At 32.1% G+C, this 25,495-nt stretch overlaps 2 protein-coding genes across 2 annotated transcripts; one reads left to right on the top strand and one right to left on the bottom strand.

Annotated features, from left to right (window-relative positions):
• Window positions 1-5,152: 5,152 nt before the first annotated feature.
• On the top strand, window positions 5,153-8,718 carry LOC141452225 (uncharacterized). Its single transcript, XM_074124150.1, has 2 exons — window positions 5,153-5,489; window positions 7,998-8,718. The coding sequence occupies exon 2, from the start codon at window positions 8,101-8,103 to the stop codon at window positions 8,716-8,718; it is 618 nt and encodes a 205-aa protein (XP_073980251.1). The 5' UTR covers window positions 5,153-5,489; window positions 7,998-8,100.
• A 2,150-nt stretch (window positions 8,719-10,868) lies between these two features.
• LOC141453693 (uncharacterized) lies at window positions 10,869-17,025 on the bottom strand. Its single transcript, XM_074127207.1, has 6 exons — window positions 16,852-17,025; window positions 14,294-14,562; window positions 13,389-13,514; window positions 12,916-13,157; window positions 12,272-12,454; window positions 10,869-11,392 (listed from the first exon to the last, which is right to left on the bottom strand). The coding sequence occupies exons 1-6, from the start codon at window positions 16,901-16,903 to the stop codon at window positions 10,978-10,980; spliced, it is 1,287 nt and encodes a 428-aa protein (XP_073983308.1). The 5' UTR covers window positions 16,904-17,025; the 3' UTR covers window positions 10,869-10,977.
• Between the last annotated feature and the right edge of the window lie 8,470 nt (window positions 17,026-25,495).

Genomic DNA, 25,495 nt, shown 5'->3' with positions numbered 1-25,495 from the left:
GTTTACATTCACGCTGTTATTCTTGTCTTTATCTACTAACTAACATAACTTATTTATCAGAAATTATAGCTCCAATCCAAAGTTTTTGATTCCGGTATAACTCATTCAAGTAAATGTAGGTTAATTAAATATTTGTACAGACCATAGGACCGTATACTCGAGTTTTATCTTGTCTTTTTTCATGAGTTTTTATCTTCTTTGATTGCTTAATCTAGTACTTCAAGACCAAATACAAATTCCATGAAAATTCATGTAAAAGCTGTTGTAACTTCGCTGTTTTCACTCAGCAAGACAACTAAATACGCCAGCTCTAGTATTAAATATTGATGATTCAATTGTCCTCATAGATTTTTCCAGATCGGTATTGAAGCAAGGGTATAACAGTTCACCATGTTTCATGTGAAAATTTTTGGAGGTACACTCTTCATTTTGTTGGTCGAACTAACTTTAGATCTTCATCACTTCCATCAACTTTACTCAATCTAAAATGTCTTAAGCTTTCTAGAAATAGTGATGCCAATCTCATAGCATTGTACTATCACAATTTTAACTGACGACCTTCCGCTTCTAAACCCCTTTGGAAAAAAAAACAACCTATTTTCCAGCTTAAATTGCCCTTTCCTTGCGCGATTAAATTCTAAATATAAGGTTATACTTTAATATTGTAGAGATCATCTCCGGAGAAATATCTTCTAATTTTATCAGTTCTTAAACGTTTTAGTTCTGGACACATTAAATCTTTCTTCCAATTCAGGAATAATCAAGATAAAAACGCATAATATGTAATATCGCTATAGGGAGGACTTAGTCTAAAATAAGTAGGAAAATGTGCTTAAGAGGTTTTATTGTAGCTGAATGAGCGAATGATCGGATAAAATTACCTTACTGAGCCGCTAAACCCTGAAATACTTCTTCTAGCAACCAGCTGTTCTGTGAGAGTGATGGTAATAAAGTTGTTTTTGTTGTTAGGTTGAACTACAGAGGGACGCCGAGAACACAGAAGTAACACTTCTCTCTTTGAGGTTTATCCAGAGCTTGATATTAATTTCCAAATTATCTTTATACTGGAATTTGAATGGTCTAAACAATTCAATTTAGCCTATATCTGAAACTTTAATTTTAATTTAATTCTGTTTGTTAATGTCCATATACTTCAAATAGATTATTACATACTGGTAAAAGAAAAGTGGAATTGAAATTAAACTAAATTGATTAATGAAAAAAGTAAGAGGAGCTTTGAAGAATGTGAGCACATGTTCGGATTCGTACGCTATCTTTCGGAACGACTGACTTACTCTATTTATTTATTAATATTGGGTATGTTCTAACTGAATAATACGCGATTCTACAATTTGGAGAATTATATTATCTATCTTTGAAGTTCTGCCGATCTTTTTGTAATGTAATTCAGCTCTTAACAAGCATTTGTTATTCGTCAATTATTTTAACCTTGAGAACGTGTTGTAATGTGCTTAAGTTATTTCTATCTTGGCAATGCATATGCTAACTTGTAATTTCGGCTAGCAAATACATGATTGAAATCAAATAGTTTCTATGTTATTTTGAAACAAAGACTGTGATCGGCCCTAAGGATGATCAAATTAAAAAAAAAATTGAGAATTTTTAAAACAATAATATCGCAATGCAGGAAAAGTAAGGTAAGACTTCATTCATAAAATACTTTCCTATGCACTAGTCAGAACTTTTAGAATATTAATTTTTTTGGCATATCTAAGGAGCGTTTAATCTTAGGTCTTGAAGATCTTATTAATAATAATAGGAAGAAGAAGAAGAAGGTAATGGATTAGCTCAGAGGTTAGCGTCTACTAGATTCCAATGCTGAGATCACGGGTTCGAATCCAGCTACTGGCCCATACATTTTTTCTTCCTAAGTGCTTTTTACACCTTACTGTTGCGAGAAAACACTGTCCGTAGGCCTGCAATGCGCAGAAAAAACTCCAGAAGCCAATGGCCTAAGTTGTGTGCACCGTAAAAAAATTGTAATATTAATAATGAAAAGTCGAGGGCAGAAATAATAATATTAATATTAACAAGGCTTTAGACACGACAAGGCAGATGGCCAAAACGCGTTAAAAGTACTAAACTTGTTTGGGTTTGGAATTGGAACCTTTCACACTTCAATAGAATAAAAACACCCCCTAAAATGTATAATTAATAATAGTTTTTAATTATATCCTTATATAAATTTGGGAATGTGCACAAAATCTTCATCTTTAAGGTCTATTAATAAATATTCCATGTATAAAAAAGGAGGTATTGATGATTTGAAAAATTACAGAAATATCTGTTTAGCAAATGCCATTTCTAAGTGTGAATAAATTAAATAAGAAAAAAAGAAATAATTGAAATGGTAGATAATAATTGAAATGTATTTAACTTTTGTGCAATGATTGATATCTGTACGAGCAGACTTTCTTAGATTTTCCTAAATATTACCCAAACTCACACAAACACAATATGTTTCATTCGTAGTGATTTATGTTGCGCGAGAAAATCACGTACTCAGTTACATTTGACGTAAATTATGGCGCTCATGCGAAGAAATATTTTATCTTTATGATAAAAAAAAAACTTGGCATAAAACACCCACGTAATTTAAGTTTGTCGGAAAATTTTCGATTAGTTTTCTTCTTTTCCTGAAGAACATTTACCTGTATCTTTGTTTCCCGTCTTTAAACTTTTTTTTATTTATTTATTTCTTCGTGTCCTCCTTTCCAAATGGTAAAAGTCAGAAGAAGAATTGTAACAAAAGGTTATTTTGAAGATATATTACAGGAGACATATGAGCTTGTCAGATAATCCAGGCATCCCTTATAAATGGGTGATTTTCATTAAAGATATGCTTTATTCTATAGGGGCAGAGAATGTCTGGGAGCTTCAGAGTGCTGAATTTCTATTTAGTAACCTGAAAAATCTCAACTCATTAGTGATGTACTCAATTCTTCATTTAATACCAATTATAGATTGTTATTTCCTATGGCCAATAGCAAGTCATATGTTAATCTCATATGTAATATTTTAAAATTCAGACTGATAGCTCAGATTAGGGTAGCCAGTACTAAATATCCTAGGATTTTTCATAAAGGAATAAACCATGTATTTGACCATGAAAGGGTTTGTTTTAGTTGTGCTGAAAGAAAAAGAGGCAATATCAATCTCTTCATGCTGGAATGTTCTTTCTATAATTCACTAAGAAAAAGATAGTTAAATAGTTACATAAACTCCAATAACACTGAGGTTTACACTAATCTACTTGATATTAACAGCGAAGAAAAATTAAACAGTTTATTTTATTTCATTTCTGGTGCCCTAGGTGAGAGGAATAGTTTGTAAGAATTATACTTAACAGCTATTTTTTTGTAAATATATCACTTTTCATTATTTTTTATGTTTTTAAGAAATAATTGTACGAGGGGTATATTATACTTTTATTTTATTTTGTATTTATCTTTTACAACTGGAAGTAATAGATAGAGCCTATTTCTTTTTATAAGTGTTATTACTAGCTGAGGCCAAACTCTTGCTATAGAAATGTATCATTTCTTATAAGCAATAAAACAAATTAATAATAATAATAATAACAACAAAAGGACAAAACTAACAACTCTCTGCGCAGCAAAATACAACCAGATTATGCACTTTGTGTACTCTCAATAGTAAAAGCAAAAACATAATAGTTTTCATTAATACAGCGATGAAAGTGACCCCGATTCATGTGTTTGGGAATCCTTGAACCCTTAATTGTATCGATCAACTAGTTTGCTAGTTTTATGTCAAATTCTCTTGTAAATATCTTAATCCATTTTCTCCAAAAGTCTTAACTTTCCTGCTTCTAATCACAAAATGATGCGTATTGGACCCAATGCCTTGACGAAATTGCTTACATAGAATTTTTGGATCTATTTTCGAATTTAACCATCTTAACAAAGTTTCTTTATTATACTTTTGTCTCGGCTTCGGATTATTTAGAAACATTACTAATTAAGTTAAATGAAACGATTTGGAATAGGGATGTGGGTTTTTTAATGTAACTGTGAAGGCTTTGAATGTATAAAGTGTGGCTGGGAGAGTATCAAACAGAACAACAGGTGAGTGCTTTTACCTTTTTGGGCACGTTTTAAGAAGTGAAAATTTAGAAAAGTGATATTATTACCTTCATATTATGGAAATATGAGAATCAAAACTGGCTGGCTTTGAGACGAGTTTTGTAATGTATGTTACTTTACGTCCTTAAGTGTATGGCTAGTGAGGCAGTTGGAAAGTTCTGTAATAGAGGCCTACCCAACTCATTCGATTTCAGTCCTTTACAAAGAACTAATCTAATAGTGCATATGCAGCCAGCTGTACTCGCAAATTTATCTAGCAGAGAGAGCTGTACTCGTAAGTTTACCCAACATATGCTCTATATTTAACTTTCAAATGCAGTTTCCAGAATTTTAATAAGTTGAAAATATTAATAATTGCTCTCATCTGTAGTACTGTGAGGTCTACTATTTGCATAAAATGTAGTAATATGAAGAATCTTCAAAATAAGTTCCTATCATCAATCGCTTTTAAGTTCAAGATTCTAAAATCGGGAATAGATGATAGTAAATTACGTTCATCTTCAAATTTATTAACCAGTTCAGACAGGATGAAAATATTCGACATGCTATTGATTTATTTATTAAAGATCAATAGATGACGAATACTTAGCCTTGAAACTACTTTTAACCGTCACCTACAATAATGTAAGACATCACTAATTATTCTCCACCAAATTTTACACTCATCTTCACTACTTCAACTTTTCTTTCACAGATCCCTTATACTTGATTGTAGAAATAGATATTTTTCAGTCCAACAGGAATCAGTTTAAAAGTAAATTAAGAAAATTATTTGCCATTAAATTTTCATATTTTTCAATATTTCTTCCAAATTCTCAGAGAAGAATAATTAGTTTAATGAAATGTACCAAAATCTTTAAATTATGAGAAGTTGGATGATGGTAATTTTGAATCGTCTAAATAAGATAAAATTTGAGAACGGAATTTAACGAGGAAGTCTTATCTATGATCTAGAAAAAAATACCAGGAACGCCTATAAGAACGTAATACGAGTATAATAATTGTCAATGTTATAGATGAAACATAATAAAAAAGTAGAGTGGAAAACTAACAAGATTGATGAATGCCTTTTTGTCCAATAAGTGTGTTCTAACAGCTGCTGGATCTAGAATATGGCGGGTAGGTGTGCGTATGTTTACTGGGTGTGTCGGAGTTTTTACTTGTGGCTGTGCTTGAACCGAGTTCTGTCCGTCCCAAGGGTGTTATGTGATTGTAGTAGATCTTAGTCAATGTTGCTCGTGTTGTTTTTTTGGCTGGAATACCCAAAGGAACGAAACAATATGTTTCTTCTTAATCTCCAAAGAATAAAAACTTTTACAGGAAAATTAAAAGCAAACTAGGAATATTACGGATTTGGTTCGGGTAAATGTTAAATTATTACTGAAGAATATATTTCTTTACTGTGTAAAAGATTATTTATTTACTTATTATTTTGATTAGATAAAAGATTTAAGTGGAATTTTCAAATGCTAGAATACAGAGCGTACGTAGCATGATACAGTGAAAGATATTTAATGTTGCCTCAGACTATTTGGATACTTTTTGACCAAATAATCTGAATGAAAAACTTCTGAGATCCTTTTTTTTTACTTCTAAAAAAAGTGATACTGTGTTACTTTCCCGGAATTCATCAAAAAATGCATTTAACGCGAAAAACATTATTTTACATTAAATTTTCAAATTAAATAATAATAATAATAATAACAAAATTAAAAAAATGCCTAATGCGATTGCATCAATTTCACTTTGTGAGTTTCGCCCTCAGGGAAAAGGGAAAGTAAGACAGTAGTAAAAGCAATAATCAAAGTGAACCTAGTGAGGCGAAACTTCTGGGTCATTTGCAATACCTCTTCTTTTTACTAACCACAGGCGACAATAATGCAGATTGCAACTACGAATGTGAAATATCTAAGTATTTCATATTCTTCAGAAATTAATTTGACCTATTTGCTTCATTTTTGGTCAAGTGTCACACATCACCCAATCTATTTTTAAAGATAACTGACCAAATGCTACAAGAAAAATCTCCCATTTATTGTTAAATTGAGTCACTACTATGCGTTGATTTATAATTATATCTAGCATAGCAAGAATTACCATGACTTCCGCTTAAATTAAAGTAGCTATGCGACCAAAGGAAAGACAACAAAATAATAAAAAGCTTAGTCAAATTAAAAAATCGATTAAAAGTCTCTGAGTGATTGGGTTCAACACCATCTTACACCCGACTCCCAGGTTTTTAATTCTTTATTAAGGTAGGTAGTCACAACTTAAATACGACATCTTCTAATCTCAATAGAATGATCAGTAGAAATCGTGTTATCTTTTTTGACTAGGGAAAAAATAGTGTGAAAATGGTTTGAATAAAAATATAATTTAAAAAAAAAATGATATCACAGCTCGTACTTCCGTAAGAAAATAAATCTCCTGCTCGCAAATTTTGGCACATCCTTCCGTGTAAAGTACTATAGGCATACTCTAGTCTATTACATAGAAAGACTGTATAAGAAGGTTTAACCTGTAGGATATATGTTATTGTAGAAGCTACGTTCTGTAAGTCGGCATACACAACAGCCAACCTGCTATGAAGACTTTTCCGCTATGTCTGATTCTTCTTTAAAAGGGAGGTTCAAAAAATTAAGCTGAAAAAGTCCGGATCTTCTGGTGATATTTTGTTCATAGCTATAGGCAGGAAGTTACATAAAGATGGCTTCTTCCCAGGAAACCACAAAACATCTCTTTGCTATGAAAATGTTGAATATAGACACTTTCGCGCCACTTCTCTTACCAATAAGAGACAGTGACAGTTCACTCGTAAGACCTTAAAGTGAAAGATGATCTAAATTCAAAGCCTATTGCGTCACTCTCCACAACATCTGCTGTAATACCTCTGTGATCTCGAGCAACAAATAATTTCCATAGCTGAAAATAGAACTGGATGAATGTAGATTACGTGGTCACATTGTTTATTGGTCTTATTGGCGAAAGAAGAGCTTGGCTTCCTCATGTAGACGGGTGAATGGTAAAAAGTTGTAAAGCCTCGATCCACGGCCGTAGGAGTTAAGATCAATTGACACTATTCGATAGTAAACTATTTGCTTCGGCCCGCTAATCTTAAGTAGTTTGTGAAATAGCACAAAACCGCTGAGGAGCGAAACCTCTAAAATACATAAACTCATCAGAAGTGACAATCTTCGCGGTGATTACTTCTTAAGGATGTCGACTTCCAGAATTGCTGCGCCGGATCCTTCCCTTAGTTTATGATCATCTTCACTTGCAGCGCGGTTGAATGGTTTCTTCCAAAGTGAAGTCAAAAGAATATATCTGCTTCATGCAAACTAGCAAATCTTACCGTCTTGAAATCGTTAACACCGGGTAACTTTTGACAGTTCTTTGAATACCTTCAATGAACTACTTTCTCATAAAAAGTTTGGTTCTTTCTTGCTGGCTATAGAAAGAGAATATCGACGATTTGCCGGCTAGACTCGACCTCGAGTCAACCGGATTCGGAATGCGTAGCTGAGCTAATTTCTTGCTGATGACTCTATTCATTTCCATTCATGATTTATTAGGAGGAATCGTCAATAGTCTTTACATTCATTTTCTATCTGAATACATTATTCTATGCCACAAAACAAATTTTTTGAAAAAACAACATTCAACAATATTTTGGGAACAATTAAAATTGCAAATATTGAATTAAAATTTTTATTTATATTGCAATACTTACGCAAGGAAAGTATTGAAGCAATATTTGTACCACACGATTCAATCAGATGTAACCAGTAGGAAACCTCTTGCAACATATTCTATGTATATAAAGTGAATTTTGAATGATTGTTTATTCAGTAAGTGAATTATGATTGGTAGAATAACATTACTGACAGTGGTGGCAGTGTGTGGAGTGTTGTGGTCCAGTTGGGCGGAAGCTGATCAGTATGCATCAGAGACACATCATCATCACCATCATCACATGTGGAAGGAAGGTGGAGGGGAGAGTCATCATGAAGACCATTACTCAAAACATGGTGATAAAGGAGACAAAGGATACAAGAAGGATAGCCATTTTGACAAGGGCGAGAAAGGGCATCACGACAAGGACGGCCATAAATCTCAGTACGATGATCATGGAGGCCATAAGCACAAACATCATGATGAAGGTGGTTATTATAAAGAATCGCATAAAGGTGATAAAGGACATAAAGGACACCATTATCATGAAAAAGGTGGCTTTAAAAAGGGACATTCCACTGAAGGTAAACACGTTGTGCATAAATTGGATGAATACAAAAAAAAGAAAACATTCTATGATGAACATCATGATGAAGGAGATCATGAACATCATGGAGGTTTCCATGAAGAACATGGACATAAAGATGAAGGACACCACAAACATGGACACAAAAAGAGTGGCTACCATCATGACCATAAAGGACACAAAGGGCACCATGATCACGGCTCCTTCCATAAAGATCATCATGGACATAAAAATTCTGGGGGACACGATGAACACTACGGCCATCATAGCCACTACGGCAAGAAGGGAGGTCATCACGACCACAAGAAGTGGGGTTATAATGAAAAACATTAACTTGTATCTTTGTAATATATCAAAATAAATTCATTATAAATAAGATTTTTTCTTCTTAAATAGCCCTAACATTCTTTAAACCAAATATATATCTGTTTTATCAATAATTTCAATTTAAGGAAAGAATAAAGTTAACAAAAATATTTTTGAAAGAATACAATTTTACTTATAGTAATAAGTTGATTGGTTCTTGAAAAATTGAAACAATAATGAACAGTATTAAGTAGTAATCAAGGGAGGAATGGACAAAAATAATATAAAGAAAAATTCATTCTTAGACTTCATTTGGACAAGTATTTATAAGTATTTATGATGCTTGTTTTTACCTTGCGATGGAGCAGCATAATGTTGGGCTAACTGAGTTAGGGAATTTCAATTTTCATTCTTCGAAATTCAAACAGATTGGAAAAATGCAAGATTGGTTATTTTCTCAAACATAATGCAGAATTAATTACCACAGAATTGCTCCTTGGCCAATGACCAGACAATGCTAGTAAACTCTACATTTCTCCAGGTAATGAGCCAAGGGCGAATAAGTATGAAATAAAGGGTAAATAAGTTGCCATTTAGAAAATGATTTATTCATATTTGGATAAATTCAGCACCAATTACTAACCACCAAATTACAACTTTTTATTTTCAAATGAAATCAAATTCAAGAATTCTCAGATCCTCGTATAACTATTGGCCTATGATTTATAGGCAAGGCCAGAAGCGTAGTTTCTACTACATTTCCCCATGTGCTGCACAAACTTGGAACTTATCGATAACTTTACACACGACATGATACAATAAAGTAGATTAAAGGGGTTTAGTGTAGTTGAAGTATAGTTTTGTACTCCACTTCCTAGGCTATAAGTTTACAGTTTAAATGAGACATATATAATATTAATCTAGCCAAATTTGTTGCTGAAATCTATTCAGTTTTGACTTAATTTAATGCTTAAATTTTACCAAAACTGCATTAACTAATTGGCAATTTTATCGGTTTTCTGAGGGAGTTTTAGATTTTTAATTAACTTTTGACCCATTAATTTATGTCATATTTATAAGAAGCTTACTAATAAGAAATATATCTTTCCTTAAAAGGTAATCCCAAATTTACTATGAAAAATGAAACTTTATCGGTGGTACTATAATTAAACGTTATAATTATAAATAAGTTAGCGCAACGCAGCAGTATTTATTGTTATTTTAGTTACACTAGTTCGGGGATAAGAATCAGCTGACTACAATTAGATTTTTTTTTCACAGCATCGTCTAATCGTCCGGCATAGGTAGCGTTACCCGCAGAAAGACAGAACACTATCTGAGGCCGTTAGTTCAATAAGAAGGATTTGGGCAGATAACCACAGAAGTTGACGCGTCTTAAATAAAATATCAATCAATAAAGTGTTTCAAATCTCTTCACAGAAATCATATCAAACTTTTTCGCCCCATAAAGAAGCTATGCAGAAAATTATTTATTCCCAAATTAAAAATTTAATTGAATGCCATTTTAAGGCTTTTTTTTTCTTTGTATTTCTGTAAATGTTCCTAAAGTTGAAATGGAATAATATATATTTCAAATTATATTTTCATTCAGATTCTTACTGAGAGTTTGTAAAATCTAAGCTAAGACAGATTTTTTAAAATTGATTAAAAAACTAAATTTAATAAAATCATCAGTTTCTCTTTTCGAATAATCGCTCTTAGTTTTTGAGGAAGTGATTCTGGGGTTTTTCGATAAAAGTAAAATGTGAATTTATTATAAAATGGATTTTTTATTATAAAGAATTTAATTAGAAAAAGTATTTTTACTGAAAGAGGAATCGAGTATTTAAGCTTTCGAAATTCAATTTAAAGGATTTCTTTTCAGCTTTTTATTTTCACTTTTTTATTTTGTCAATATTAATTTGTCCAGGGCACTATGTTGGAGGGCGGAGCTGCATCAACAACCTTCCTCCTGACGTCAACCGTGGATGTAGAATAAAGGATGTGTCCGATATTCAGTGTTGTCGTTTGAAGAAGTTTTTCTTTACAACTGAGGAGCTTAGTATGCTTTTGTTATCATTTTTGTGTAGATTTAACGTGCTTATTATTTAAAAAATTGAGATGTTATTCCCATGAATCCCATTAAAAAAAATAAGGTTAAAAAACAGAAAACTTAGTACAAAAAAAAAGAGGAATTTAATGAATATAAAAAAAATCACATTGTGATACATAGTTAAATCACAAATATTATCACACACACACAATTAGATATCAACATTAAAGTAATCACAGAACATTCGTTTCAATGGCGTGTTTTAACAACACTTTCATAATAGTTTCGAATTCTCTGGTGTACATTCCGCTATTATCTAGCACTGTGCTATTTGATTTACTGTTTTCTACGGCATAATGTTCAGCTTCTTCTGGCGATGTTGGTTTTCTAAACACGTATGGTAAAATTTGAATGGCGGTCGTGATTCCTTCAAAATTTGTTCTTTTTATTTCATTAATGAATTCATCGTGTCCTGGTTCTTTTCCTTTAAAGCCGAAGTTCCTCAAATAGTGTATCAACGATGTGTAGTACTCTGACAGTAAGTTTAATCTGTGATGGGTCATTACTTCCAATTCCGGACTTGTATTCAATACATATTGAACATCATGTACTGGGGAATTGAAGAAAGCAAGTTGGAAGTAAGAAAACCTAAAAACAGAAAATATGAGAGACATGTTACAAAAAGGTTTTTGCTTTTTTAAATTTCCTGAAGTTGAGCAAAACTTAATTTTTCATTATTTTAGCAAAAAACGCGAAATATAATTATTAAATTTCGCTGATACTATGATAAGGGTTTAATTTCATATTGTTATTATATGTGTTAATATATTTCATATGTATTATATTTGTTTTAAATAAAACTTCTTAACGTCTTAACCAGAAGTAAGACTTCAGAAGAAGATTTTTCACTTTTCAAGAGTTTCACGAGAAGAAAATGGCAACCCTATTCATTAAACTTTGCTTTTATATTATTACAGAAATTCTTTTATAAGTTTAATTATTTTTTGAGGGGGTTCCTAAATTCGTTTCAGGGCAGTTATAAAATGGCATGGCGAAGGGCTTAGCAAGTAAGTTAGTGTACGGTTTTATAAATCGGAATTTGAAGAATATGTCTAAGTAAGAACCCTGAAAACTATGACAAGAACAAATCGTGTGTCACACAACAGAAAATGTGGTTAGGACCACAGCTCGACTGCAATTAATTTTAAATTAATGTCAATAATGAGTCAGCAAGGGTGGTACGAGACAGTTACATAAGTGAAGATGAAATCTTTACACCAAACTGATTAATCTACTATCTCTGATGATGGCTGAAAGACAAAATCCGGTCGGGGATACAATAAACATGTGTTCTACGACAGATATAATTCCAGATATCACACAATTATTATGAACAATCTATAAACATATTATATATCTTTGGTAATTTAATACCTAAAAACTATCAGTCTTACTTATAATCCCTACTACCTTATTAACCAAAATCTAAACAGTACAGTAATAAATAATTAATGAAATTCTATTCACCTCACGGCTATAGGCTTTTCAGAATGGTTTAGATCAGAAATGCCATATTTGAAATAAATATTATTAATATTTGGTGCTCCAATATTTAAAGTGTTGAGGATTGTGTCTCTTTCTAAATATATTTTCTTCAGTCTTTCTTTAACATGTGGGGCGACTGCTCTTACTTTTTGAGCCGCTTCACTCCTGCAATGCATGTGGTAAATTTACATACTCATTTATTATATCAATTATTTTAAAAGTACTTAATGCAAGTAATGGAATAACATAGTAAGTTTTTTAATTATTACTATTACTGCAGTCAAATTGCATCATTTAATTAATAATAAATATTTTTAACATTCATTATTAGGAATTACCGTTTTTGAAAAACCTATCTAAAAAGAAAAGGACTTTTTCTTACTAACCAAATACGAAAACGGTTTTCAGAAAATGTTCTGTGAATGAGAAGAATCAGCATAAAAACGAAAATTATTTGAACTTTTATTCTTTTTTTCCTTTTAGTTCTCCAATGGGATCTCATAAAAAGTTAGATATTTAAATATTTTTTTCCCTTATTAAAGCTGCTTCAACTGTTAAATAGCTCAATTACTGCAACTAATACTTTTTACTAGTAAACTAAATACTATAAATTCAACTATAATCACCATTCTGGGCCCCATTTCTCTTCTATAACTGTTGCAAAATTGTTGTAAACAACTTCAAAGAAATCTTTCAATTGATCATAATTTCTTTCGAGGAGTGATTGTTTAAAGTGTTCACCATAATGATGTTCTTGATTGACGACAGCTGCCAACGCATGGAATTTGGCCAACGCTTTCATGGTCAACATGGCGTGATCTTTATCCCAACCTTTCCAACGGTTCACTGTGTCATACCCTAAATCTCCCTGCAACAATGTACCCAAATAAGATTCATCAAATATTACTATTTTAATCTTTCAAATATTCACATTTTTACACTTATTTACAAATATATGTATTTGTTGAGAAATAAAAAATATAGACTTTTGTGACTTAAGTATAAACAACCTTTTAATAACTTAAGTAAAAAATAAAGATAAAAATAATCAAAATTCTTGAGTAAGTTAGATTTTTATAGACACATTAGTCGTACTTACAACTGCATCTTCCAAAAGTAGTTGGTCGTATTCTTTTATATCCAAAGCACGAACCCATAATGGTTCACTTTTGTCATTTAAATTATTTAAAAATTTTTCCATCTTGGATAAAACATTTTTGTAGACCTGGAATACAAATTAACAAATTTAATTTTATAACAAATATATCTACTTTCATGAAGGTACTAGCTACTATCAATTCGCAGAGTAAGGAAACGGGTCTTTGACATTTGTTCAAATTATTAAGTATAGTACTTTTTTATTAATTTTCTTTGTACAGAACTTTAAACTCTTTTGATTGCAGTTTATACAAAAGCTAAATGTTTATAAATCAAGTGCTACTTGAACATATTGCAGAGCTTGAATTAAAGCTTATTTAAGGCCTCTGTGTTAGAAGTTCCACTTGACGAATAGAAATGTGATGCTTTTAGTACCAACTCTTTTAGTAGAATACAGTTGCTGTTACTGCACTGAATTAAAGAGCAACAGCCTGCCTGCCTGCTTTTCAGCTTTCTTATGAATAAATTAATTATTTGGAGCGTTCACTAGGAAGGGCAACTGTATTTACCCTAGTTTGTTAACTTTAAACTAAGCTGCACCTGTTATAGTCATGCCAAATATGATTCTATATTCTCAAAGAGGGTACTATTTAAATACTGGTCGCCTGCCTAAAGTTTCCTTGAATTCGAACATATTCCAAGCCTATGCGTATTACTAAATCTCCTTTAATGTGGCAATCAACAAGGGAGGATTAACTATTCCTCTAACATACTTGAGTTTTTATGCTCTAATTAGGTATATCTTACAGAAATATTATTAATACTTACATTTACTGAATTCTCGGAATGAAGAACTTACATTTAATTAGTAATATGCAATAGAAACTAATCAATGCATAAACTCACCAAAACTTCGGTCTTAAATATTCCACTATCATCAATTTGTTTATGTAAAGCTGGTGTACTTGGCAATGCCTTTAAAATTAGGGATTTCTTTACTTTGGATCCGTCATGTAGTAGTACATCCATTTTGATTCGTTTCTCTTCGCTGCCAGGTGATGTTCCATTTTCCACCACATTACTTACTGTGACTGTTACAACTTTTTCAATTTTGTGTGTGTTATCTTCATGTTTTAGTACATTTTCCAGCCATGTTTTGTCAATTTCCACTAAAGCTGTTAATAAAAATTACATTTGTTATTATTAATATATGAATTTTTTAATTTCACATTTAGTACCGTAAAGCTCCTTACAGCTGGATAACTTTAAGGATGTACGAGCTTTTAACACCTATCCATACAGAATATATAAAGGCGGTTTTATTTGATTAAAGTATTGCTATTTTAATTATATAGCCAAACGGTTCACGAAGTATAAAAGAGAAAATTGGAAGGAAGCCTACCACAAATACAAGTTGTTGATTGGTTAATAGTGTAAACACTGAAAAATAAATATGGATGTTTGGTGGACCCAAGTATACGAAATTGGTTGAGGAATGTGACTCTGGAAATGTTGGCAGGAAGAACAAATGAAGGCTGAAGTTATCCGAAGTCGAGTTGAACATTCAAGGAAAATAAGATTCGATTCGTTTATTGAAGGAGTACACGCGCATTATGAAGATTAGGAAAAGAAATTGAACTTAGTTTAGACATACTTTGATGAGGAAATCTCCATCTTTTTGGAAAGGCTTACAAAATAACAAAAACGAATTAATCAAATTGAGACCCTAAATGAGGTACATTTTTTCTCGGCAGAAAAAAAGATTTGTTGTTGAAACACTTAATAAAAAGAATAAAAAATGAGTGAGTCTTCATCGTTCCATCAAAAAGATATCAGGTAAAGTCCACGCTCATATCCACTTTAGGTGGCCCACTCTAATTTAAACATTTCTAGTTTCGTTTTGTAAACCAAAAACTGCAGCACAATGCAATGTAAAACATGCAGGCGTATGTCTTGCACGTTTTTAAATGTGAACGTAACATGATTTTCCTGTTGTCAAGGGGCTGGGTTGTGTCAAGGTTAGCAAGTGGTGTTCGTTAAACTATGAAACCAGCTTCCCAATCTATTTTCTATCCGAGTTACTTATAATATTAATTTTAAATTCTGTTTTTAAAATGCAATTATAATATATAATATTATAATTGGAAGGATTATAAATGATAATTACTGCTGAAGATATTATTTTTCAACTATAAAAGGCATATTTACAGTATATCAGTAAAAGTTTGTTGCAAACATTCCGGTTTGTACTTCATTAACAGTTAACTTCAGGAAGTTAGTTGTAAGAACATTATGAATAATAAGGAAGGAAGCTGTAAATATATTCTCAATAAGACGTAATTAGGTAGAAACGTTTTTAAATAACTAAATGAGATTTTTAATTGATAGAAACATTGATACAGCATCCCACCTACTGATTGGCTTTTGCTTTGTAGTCTTAGTCCGGGAGCTGTGGATTCGAAGGCTCTACGAGGACTGGTCGTTCATCTGATATGGTTCTTTGCAAGGTTAACAAGATTTCTTTAATACACGCTGTTAATGTTACCTTAAACTGCCTATACATTTTTGTTTAGGTATTCAATGGTTAATTAGTGTCACACACGCGGTAAAACGTTCATTTCTATTCTGTTGGGAATTAATTGTTGTAAAGTCATTGAAAATTCTTAATAGATAAGACGAGTGAGTATTGTTCCTAAAAGTGAATTTTTCGTATTTGTAGAGGTTGCTGGAAAAATCAAAATAAAAATTATTTCTAAGAATTAAATAAACTACAGATTATCTGTGAAACTTATTACATATTATTTTTGAAGAGGACTCAAAAATTAAAGAAACTACAACACAAATTTGGAATGGTCGAATTTATTAGGTACATTTAGTTGCTGAACATTTAGCAACTACAGACCAAGCACATATCCATGATACAGCCCCTCAACAGGAATAAAAGGCCTTTGAGGACATAAAATCAAGCAAATTAAAACTTTAGATATACGAGCAGATAATCAGCCTTATGTTGGAAAAAGAACGAAGACCAGAAACACGCTCAGAAAAACGCAGTATACCTTAGAGAGTTATTGGTCATCAGACGGTGCTCAGGATGAATTGCAGGAAGACATTTCTTAAAGAAATCAGACTTATGTTCATTAACTTTTAGTCGCTGTAGATAATATGGGATAATGTAGGGTTATATTATAACCCTAAAGTACCTTATTTCCTTCAATTCGATTATAAATTCAAACAAATAAGCAAAAAAACAATGAATTCAGAATAACTCATCCTGATGGGCGAGAAATAGGAATTGGTAAGTGCAGTAATCACGGACAGTAATAACGACGAAAGTTAGTAGAAGAATCCAGTTAAAACGTCTTTACGCTAAGAAAGCCATTTTCTGTTTGCTATCTGAATTATTGTGTAGCAGTGAGCACTTACATATTTCATGACATAATTAAAGAAATATTTATACTTACATCCGTAGCCAACAAACAGTGCAAAAATAAAAATAATATTTGGTCTAAGCATTATAAATAGGAACCTAGTAGGCACTTATGTTAAATATATGGCACTATAAACTAAAAGAAGGGAAAACTATAAGTCTTGGCAAGAATGTTCAGTAAGAATAAAGGCGAGAATTGAAGATAGTCAAGTTTATATAGTAAGGAGATCTGAGAGAGAAATCCCAGACGAATATCTCTCCCACCATCTCGTAAGGTTACCAAGGTCTGTTTAGTTACCAAGAACTACAATATTTATCTCAGTTTGGGTGCATTAGGTGTTTGTATATTGATTAATGTATACACCAAACTACACAACCAACCTGATGTTTCCTGATTTTATAAAAAATATTTTCCGTAAATGTTTGCGGTCTTTTTTACTTCCTCCACAATTTGACTAGTTGAACTGGTTAAACAAGCACTGTTAAGGCGGAAGTAAGTGGACCTTAACAACAAATTAATCAATATTGATTGAATTAATTTATTACCGCTATAAAAGCACAGAAGGTTTTATGGTTCGCTTGTTGTATCAATAAGAAAGGAAAAAGTTATCTTTCCTGTACTTTAATTGAAATACATTGTTACAAATGGAATTGCTACTGAAATACGTAAATTATTTTATTAACATTGTAAAATTGTTTATATTACACTTCACATTTTTTTTGATATCAGGTATTGGATATTATATATTCACACATATATATGTATAGTTTTGTTTACAAAACCAAACTTATTGTTATTATTATTTTGTAATTTAAGGCGCGTCAACATCTGAGGTCATTGGCGCCCGGAGCTTTTTCCAGCGCAGTGTTTTCTCTCGCTACCGGCAACAGTAATTGAGTTGTAAGAAGCTCCTATGACAAAAAAAAAAAAAAAAAAAAAATTGAAGGGCCACATTATTACTTATTACTTCAAACATATTATTGTACATATTTCTTGCTCTAAAAACTGCGAAATATTCATTTAATTACCTAGAATTTAGTGTGTATAATAATTAAAAAACAAAAAAGCAAGATACGCTGACGCCTTCCCATAAATGTCTGTATTCACCCATTTCTCTATTCAAATTGTGCACACCGCATTTTTAGAGTAATTTTTTAGGTGGTTAAAAATGTATGTAGTGCAAAGATCGTAGTTGGAGTTTCATTAATGCATTGGAATTGTGCATAAAATAACCTTTTTTATGCATATTTTTTTTTATTACTCATTACCATTATTTCAAAAAAAAAAAAAAAAAGCTAGGAATATTTCCTCCGGAGGGCGACTAATGTCAAGTATCTCTCCCTCGACACAAATATTTATAAAGTATAATATAATAACAACAATATTTGATGATATAATTCTTGGGTTTGAAATCATTAACTTCTACTCAGCATGTTCAACCTAGATGAGGTTAACATTTTAACTGCTTAAAAGTGAGCAATGGGCAGTCTCAGAAAAGTGGTTGTCTCAGATTGAGCTAAGAAAGAAGTTCACTTCCAAGATAAATTTCAATTTTAATGTTTATCTTTTATTTGAAAAGAGATATCCAGGCTCAAGGTTATCATGAATTAAGTATAATGATATGTTGATAACGAAATTCTTTGATTAGAAAATGCGAAATGCCTAGCAATCTATTGTATTATTATGATTTCTATAGTTCTTCTGAGATTATGGCCTCCGGACAGTTTACTTTTGTTACAGACTACACTAACATTGGACAGTTAGCTGGAAGAAGCGTCTAGGAAGAAAAAACTAAGGATTGGAAATTAGATTTGAACCCGGGTTTTCCACGTGGAAATCCAGTGCGCTGAATACTGAGCTAAATCTTTTCCCCTGTTTTTCGACGCATCGACAACTTAGTTATTGGCGTCGCTATTTCTTTTTAAACAGTCGGCTGTTACAACTCCATCGGGAAGTAGCATGAAGCTGAATTATACTTGGAGTAACCCATTTTTTTAGCCATTAAATGCTGGAGATAAGAGAGCCGATGACATACGTGCTGGTACCATCCTTTTCTTTCTCATCCTCTGGTTACCCATGTACGTAATTTCGTTTTATGAGAATATGAATATTTATTTAAAATTATAACTACCCTCTTGCTTTAATTATCCACCCCATGGAGATGATGTCCAAGTTGGTGGTATACCTTTGCAAATAACAGCTCAAACCTTTATGTACCAGATGAAACCTACTATTATGTGCCATTATTTTGAAAGTTCTGATGAGTTTACATTTCACACTGCCTAACGAACAACTAATTTTTATATATTTGGATAGAAAGGAAGCCCAACTGAACTTATATTCTGTACATAAACCTTCCGCTTATATTTGGAAGAAACAGATTTAACATTGAGGATGTTTGCTTAGCCGTATCTGGGCAAGTTCATATATCTATAAGTACATTTCAGATGTATTTTAAGAGAATACAAAGAGGGTGCCATAACATTGGTTCAAAATAGAGTCATATAATCAGGTGTAGTTATAAGCACTTTTTTAATTAAAACACTTAAACGGCAAATCTGTGCTGTCGTACATGCATATTCTACCATCTGAGTTCAGTAACACACAATCGACCTCAAAACATCGAAATAAACTTGCAGTTTGGACGTAAAGGGTGTGTTTTTATTTATTAATGTATTGCTGAAGTTAGACTTTACCGGGCTGTGCATGTAATATTCCAGCACTGTCTGTACCCGAAGGTAGAAAAATAAAATTGTCCGTTCTACATGGGGAATTCCAGGTATGATTTTATTTTAAGATATTCAAGCAATTTTCTTTTGTTTTGCTTGCATTATTGGAATGTCTATAGAAACGTTAGACCATTTCCATAATGTCGATGATAAACAAAGTATGGGTTAAGAGCATACCGCAAGAGCACATAGCGGAGAGAGAATGGGATTTTAATGACTTCTCTAAAAAATTCACCTGACGCGTAGATTTGCAAGAGAATAATGTAGTATAGGTGAAATCATGAGATAGTTGGTCGGACAAAAAAAATTATTAACTTCGAGAAATCCAACAGCAGCAAAAATATGCTTATTTCATTTTATTGCGCCGTCTTATTATATTTCGATAATTAAACAAAATCGTAAAGAGTAGTAAAAAACAAAGATTGTTTAAAGACAAAAGTATAGTTTATTTATTTGGTTTTAATTAAATTAGTTCAATTAATGACTAAGATTTAAAAAAACAGTGCATTTAAATTAAAAAAGAATTTTGCAGATAACAATTACAGATTTCCTAAAATATAAATGGATATATTTCAAAGAATTATCTTAGTTATTAACTAAAAATAATCATAATCATAATAATAACATACTTTCCTTCAGTTTGATTATTATAAAATCAATAAATCGGCAAATAATAGTAATAGCTAAAAACTGCTTTAAGAAAAGACCAACCAATGGTTGCAAATGTTATACTTTCTTAGAAAAGAAATAAACCTGTTTTTAGATAGTATTTCGTTTTGTTATTTATTTTCTTATATGAGCGAAATGTTGTTAAAAGATAGCACTTTTTCCTTTAATTTAATGACGGGTTATGCCCCTAGATTTGTTGAATATTTGATTAGTTCGCTGAATCTTTTTTATTTTGTTCTTTATTTTACCTTTAAATTAATTTCGTTATTTGAAGTTAAATAACAAAGCTTGTGATCTAAAATAATTATTGTGGAATAATTACTTTTTAAGAAAAATATTTATTTTAATGAGTCTTATAATAACTTTACCTCCTTAAATAAAATAGTATAATAAATAACTTTCATACATTCCTTGAAGTCATAAGTTGTGTATTTCCAAAATTGAGTTTTGATGACGCTGAGATTGCGAAAATTATTTTTACGCATAAAAATTGTATGTGTTTAAGAGCAAGAGATATTCGTGTATTTACTGAAGTGCCAAAGCTAAATAAAAAGAAAACTGGAATAGCTTTTTACAATCAAAGGTATTGTGGCACAGTCAAAAATTAAGAAAGCTATTATCCAATCATGTAAGTTACAGCAGAGCAATCTGTAAAATAATTTTTAATTTTGTTTTGATAAAAATTTAAGATCTTACGAACTATGAGAAAAATGTTTAGTGCAGATTTGAAGTTCACACGGATCAAAGCTCATGTGATTATGACAGATCGGCGATGCGCGCTACAGAGGAGGGAGTATCTTCTGATTAATAGCTAGTATTGAATCTGAACTCTTATCTGATTGGCAAACCTTTTCTGCACTAGATTTAAGAAAAGTTTCATTAAAACTATCAGTTAAATTAATATCACGTAATCACACAGTATCTTACTAAAAATTTCAAGTGAGCAAATTGCCTTTGCTTTGTTTTTATAGCTTTCGGTGACATTCAAATTAGCAGAACTAGGAATGTATTTAAACTGTACAAATTAAGAACTATATCTGTATTAAGTAATTACTGCGAACTGACACATGTACTGGGAGATCTGGAATTCCTAAAATTAACTACAGCAACCAGCAGCTATGTCAACAATAATGCTACTCTCCACCTAATCCAAACACACGAATTAAAGAGCATGCTAATGTGCAATTATATTCCCTAGTTTATTTATTTTAGGACAGTTAATGAGATTTGTACATGAAAAACTCATCAGTAAAGACCAATTAGGTTTATAATTTAGATTTTAGAAAATTAATTAATATTTTGTAAACATTCCAAAATATTTGCTTTATACTCTGCTTTCGATTAGTTATATTTCAATTATGGTATTTTTAAATTTTTGCAGAGATAAATGAATTGTTTGCACACTGAATTATTATTGCCTCATTTTTAAAATGTTATTTTAACTGTATACAATCTTTGAACCCTACTTTGATATGTGTAAACTATGAAAATGGAGTTTTGTTGTATTGTTTGTTTTGCCTTATCAGATACTATCTTAGAATCATATTATTTTTCTGTACCTAAAGGTAAATGTAAGATCTCTGTTTCAACTTTAGCTCATCGATTTGAATTCAAGAATTGAGACTTTTTGTTCAGTAGCTCTTCTCAATTTACTCAAGAGAATACAACTTCCACAGTTAATACTTTGAATAAATAGGTGAATAAAGATAGATCAATAAATAACTGACTATTCCTGTCAATAGACTTTATCATGATTGGCGGTCACTGTAGCCAGTCCCTACTTGCACCACGCCTAAAATAGGTATGTCACACTCCCTAATAAGACAATGCTTAACTTTCCCCAATCACCGGACAAATCATTATTCATGAAAATAATTTCAAAAAAGCGATACAAACTTGTTTTTGTGTTGCAAATCTATCAGAAATTAAGAAAAAAAGAACATCTCATATAAACGGATCCCAATTTAATAACATAATAGTTGAAATGAAGCAAAAGGAATCGATCGTATCGATCAAAGATGTCTGATAAGATTATAAAATTAAGTCATATTTTTGAGAAATTATCTGCATAATTATGCCAAATCAAAAAATAATTACAATAATATCTCTTGGCAACAACTATCGTAATTCTACTTTACAGCATTCATTATTGAAGTTACTAATTCAGTAGAATTCTGCAGCAACCGTTTAGACTAGAGCTGTAGTAAAAAAATTATGGATATAATTATCACAAAGAGTGCAAATCCAATGAAGACGTTGTTCCTAGAATTAATAGTGCGCTTGACTCATAATTGTGTAGAAAACAGTTTTACCCATGGAATTTCCGAACTCCACTTTTTCATCCAATCACAAGACTAATAAGGATAACTTCTGAGAATTTTGGTACTGCCCTAATGGCAGTGTGAAATTTGGTATTCTATATTATAGAAAATTTGTTTTAATCATAAACATATCTTAGCAAATTATAAATAGCAATAACAAATGTATATGCTTCTTTTTTTGTTGGTACAGGCGTTTCGCAATTCATACACATCTAATGAACTGCTTTACAGTCTCAAGTCAATAAGCAAGGAATTAATTATAAACAAAGACTGAGGTATACCGACAGCAAGTTCTGAACATCTATAATTTTAAAGCTTTTGATTTGCTCGTATTACTCAGGAACACGCAAGTAATTTTAATGGTTGTTAAAGACTGTATCTTTGATTAACTTTGATGGAGATATCAAAACTAATATTATGATGATAGAAGTTCCCATGTTTTGACATTTCACAAATAACGTGGAAGGCTCTGCATGATTTGATTTCAATTTTCATATAGTGTTGCAACAATTTATTTACCGGCAGGGTGCACAAGACCCAGGATGTTGCCAAAATTAGCAACTCTAATCTTTTAGAAAGTTTCTAAAGATATTTAAGATTTGATTCCTCAACATGAATTTCCGCTAAATGAAGATCAATATTTTTTTCAAATTTGACACCCTTCTTTTGTTAAGCTGTCAACAATCTGAAACTTCCCTTTTTGAAGTGCTCTCGAATTAAATCTCGAGATTTCTTTCATTTATTTGAGACAGATTCATTATCTTCATTGTAATGTCGTTTCAGAGTTTGTTAGAATTGATTGGCTGGCTTTATTAGTAAGTTTTCACTGGCACTTGATATTCTCTTCTACTGCAAGTTGTTAGTGGTTGTTAACATAAGAATTTAGCGTAATGAAATTAATTAAGCCACTGAGTAGGGTAACTAGCATATTGCAGAAAGTAATAGATAAAGTTAGAATGATATTTAAAACACATCCCACTTAGTCATTGTGTTTGGAACCGACTATAAAATAAAACTACATTTGATAACAACCTAATAATCTATATTAAATTTCTCAATTTTTTGTTATATATCTACAACATTGGTTTGAAATGCAACAGCTTCCGTATTTCTTCTGTCGTCTTTCCAACGTACTTGAACTTATGGAACGCTGTGGATTTTCTAAAATTAGTAACTATAATTATTTGTGTTTACGCCCTTATCGTTTGCTGCCGAATCTGAGGGCTGAATTAACAGGTTTTTATAACAATACCAACCTAATCCTGACATCTGTGCAACATATTAACTCGTCTTGTTCTAAAACAAGTCAGCTAAAAAACAATTCACAAGTTGATCGATCCATTTACTCTTTTTGTTTTCCAAACTGTTAAAAGATTAACTCCTCCATTAATCAGTGTTTATCTTCACACTAAGCAGTTCTCATCGAACATGACACCACAAACTTGTCAATCCAAAAAAATATTATTCGCGATCCTTGACTTGTGAACATTCTAAATTCTTATTCCTAACTTGATACTAAATTATATTGTATGAAACGCATAAGAGAATCTTGAGCCAAGCTGCTGTGTTCCAGAAGAGTGGGAGGACAGCCTTGTGTTACTGTACAATACAATGTGTCTGATCATATTACAGGGTTCTAATGTACGAGGGTCGTTTGAAAAGTCCGTGCAAAGTCAGAGAGATAGCACCACTGGCGCGTATCGAGGTTATGTTTAGTTAGTAGCATCTCTTGGAAGAACACACACCAAGTTTCAGCCAGATCGGTCTATTTCTTTGTGTTTGGCATTCGTTTGAATCGAGAAAGTCGAGTGATTTTCAAAAAATGGACGAAAAAGAATTTCGTGTGTTGATTAAACACTACTTTATGAAAGGCAAAACGCCTCAGGAGACTAAAGAGAAGCTTGATAAACATTATGGTGACTCTGCACCTTCGATTAGAACAGTTTATAAGTGGTTTCAAAATTTTCGGAGTGGCCATATGGGCACAAGTGACGCTGAACGTTCTGGACGCCCTGTTGAGGTTACTACTCCAGAAATCATTGATAAAATCCATGATATGGTGATGGATGACAGAAGAGTGAAGGTGCGTGAGATTGCTAGTGCTGTGGGCATCTCGAATGAACGGGTACATAATATTTTGCATCAACATTTGGACATGACAAAGCTATCCGCAAGTTGGGTGCCGCGATTGCTCACGCTTGACCAAAAACGAAATCGTGTAAGGACGGTTTGCAGCTGTTCCAGAAGAATCCGCAGGACTTTAAGCGTCGTTTCGTCACTGTGGATGAAACATGGATACATCACTACACTCCTGAGACCAAAGAACAATCTAAACAATGGGTTACCAAGGGGGAATCTGCGCCAAAAAAGGCGAAGACCGTTCCTTCGGCCGGAAAGATTATGGCGACTGTCTTTTGGGATTCGCAAGGAATAATCCTCATCGACTATCTGGAAAAGGGTAAAACTATTACAGGTGCATATTATTCATCGTTATTGGACCGTTTGAAAACCGAGCTGCAAGAAAAACGCCCACGATTGGCCCACAAAAAAGTCCTTTTCCATCACGACAACGCACCAGCTCACACCTCAGCAGTTGTGGTCGCAAAAGTAATGGATATAGGGTTCCAACTCGTTTCACATTCCCCCTATTCTCCAGACTTGGCTCCCTCGGACTACTATTTGTTCCCCAATATGAAGAAATGGCTGGCGGGAAAAAGATTTTATTCAAACGAGGAGGTGATTGCAGAAACGAATGGCTATTTTTCAGACTTGGAAAAATCCTATTATTCGGAAGGGATCAACAAACTAGAGCAGCGTTGGACGAAGTGTATAAGCCTAAAAGGAGACTATGTTGAAAAATAAAAAAGGTTTACCCCAAAAAATTAAGTAGTTTTTATTTTTGCACGGACTTTTCAAACGACCCTCGTAGAAGTAGACCTCCTAGCAAAAGATATGGAT

This window comes from Rhodnius prolixus, unplaced genomic scaffold (assembly GCF_049639745.1).
Source record: "Rhodnius prolixus isolate KJV_2025 unplaced genomic scaffold, Rpr scaffold_3, whole genome shotgun sequence".
In the NCBI taxonomy this organism is placed as follows: domain Eukaryota; kingdom Metazoa; phylum Arthropoda; class Insecta; order Hemiptera; family Reduviidae; genus Rhodnius; species Rhodnius prolixus.
The sequence above is the reverse complement of the archived record's forward strand: the minus strand, read 5'-3'. Positions and strand labels throughout refer to the sequence as shown.

Excerpts from the sequence above, each read along its gene's own strand:
- LOC141452225 (XM_074124150.1), top strand. The coding sequence starts at position 8,101 with ATGTGGAAGGAAGGTGGAGGGGAGAGTCATCATGAAGACCATTACTCA.
- LOC141453693 (XM_074127207.1), bottom strand. The coding sequence starts at position 16,903 with ATGCTTAGACCAAATATTATTTTTATTTTTGCACTGTTTGTTGGCTAC. Across the intron at positions 13,515-14,293 it reads TATTTAAGACCGAAGTTTTG|GTCTACAAAAATGTTTTATC; the intron begins GTGAGTTTATGC and ends TTTGTATTCCAG. Across the intron at positions 13,158-13,388 it reads TACTTTTGGAAGATGCAGTT|GGAGATTTAGGGTATGACAC; the intron begins GTAAGTACGACT and ends ACATTGTTGCAG.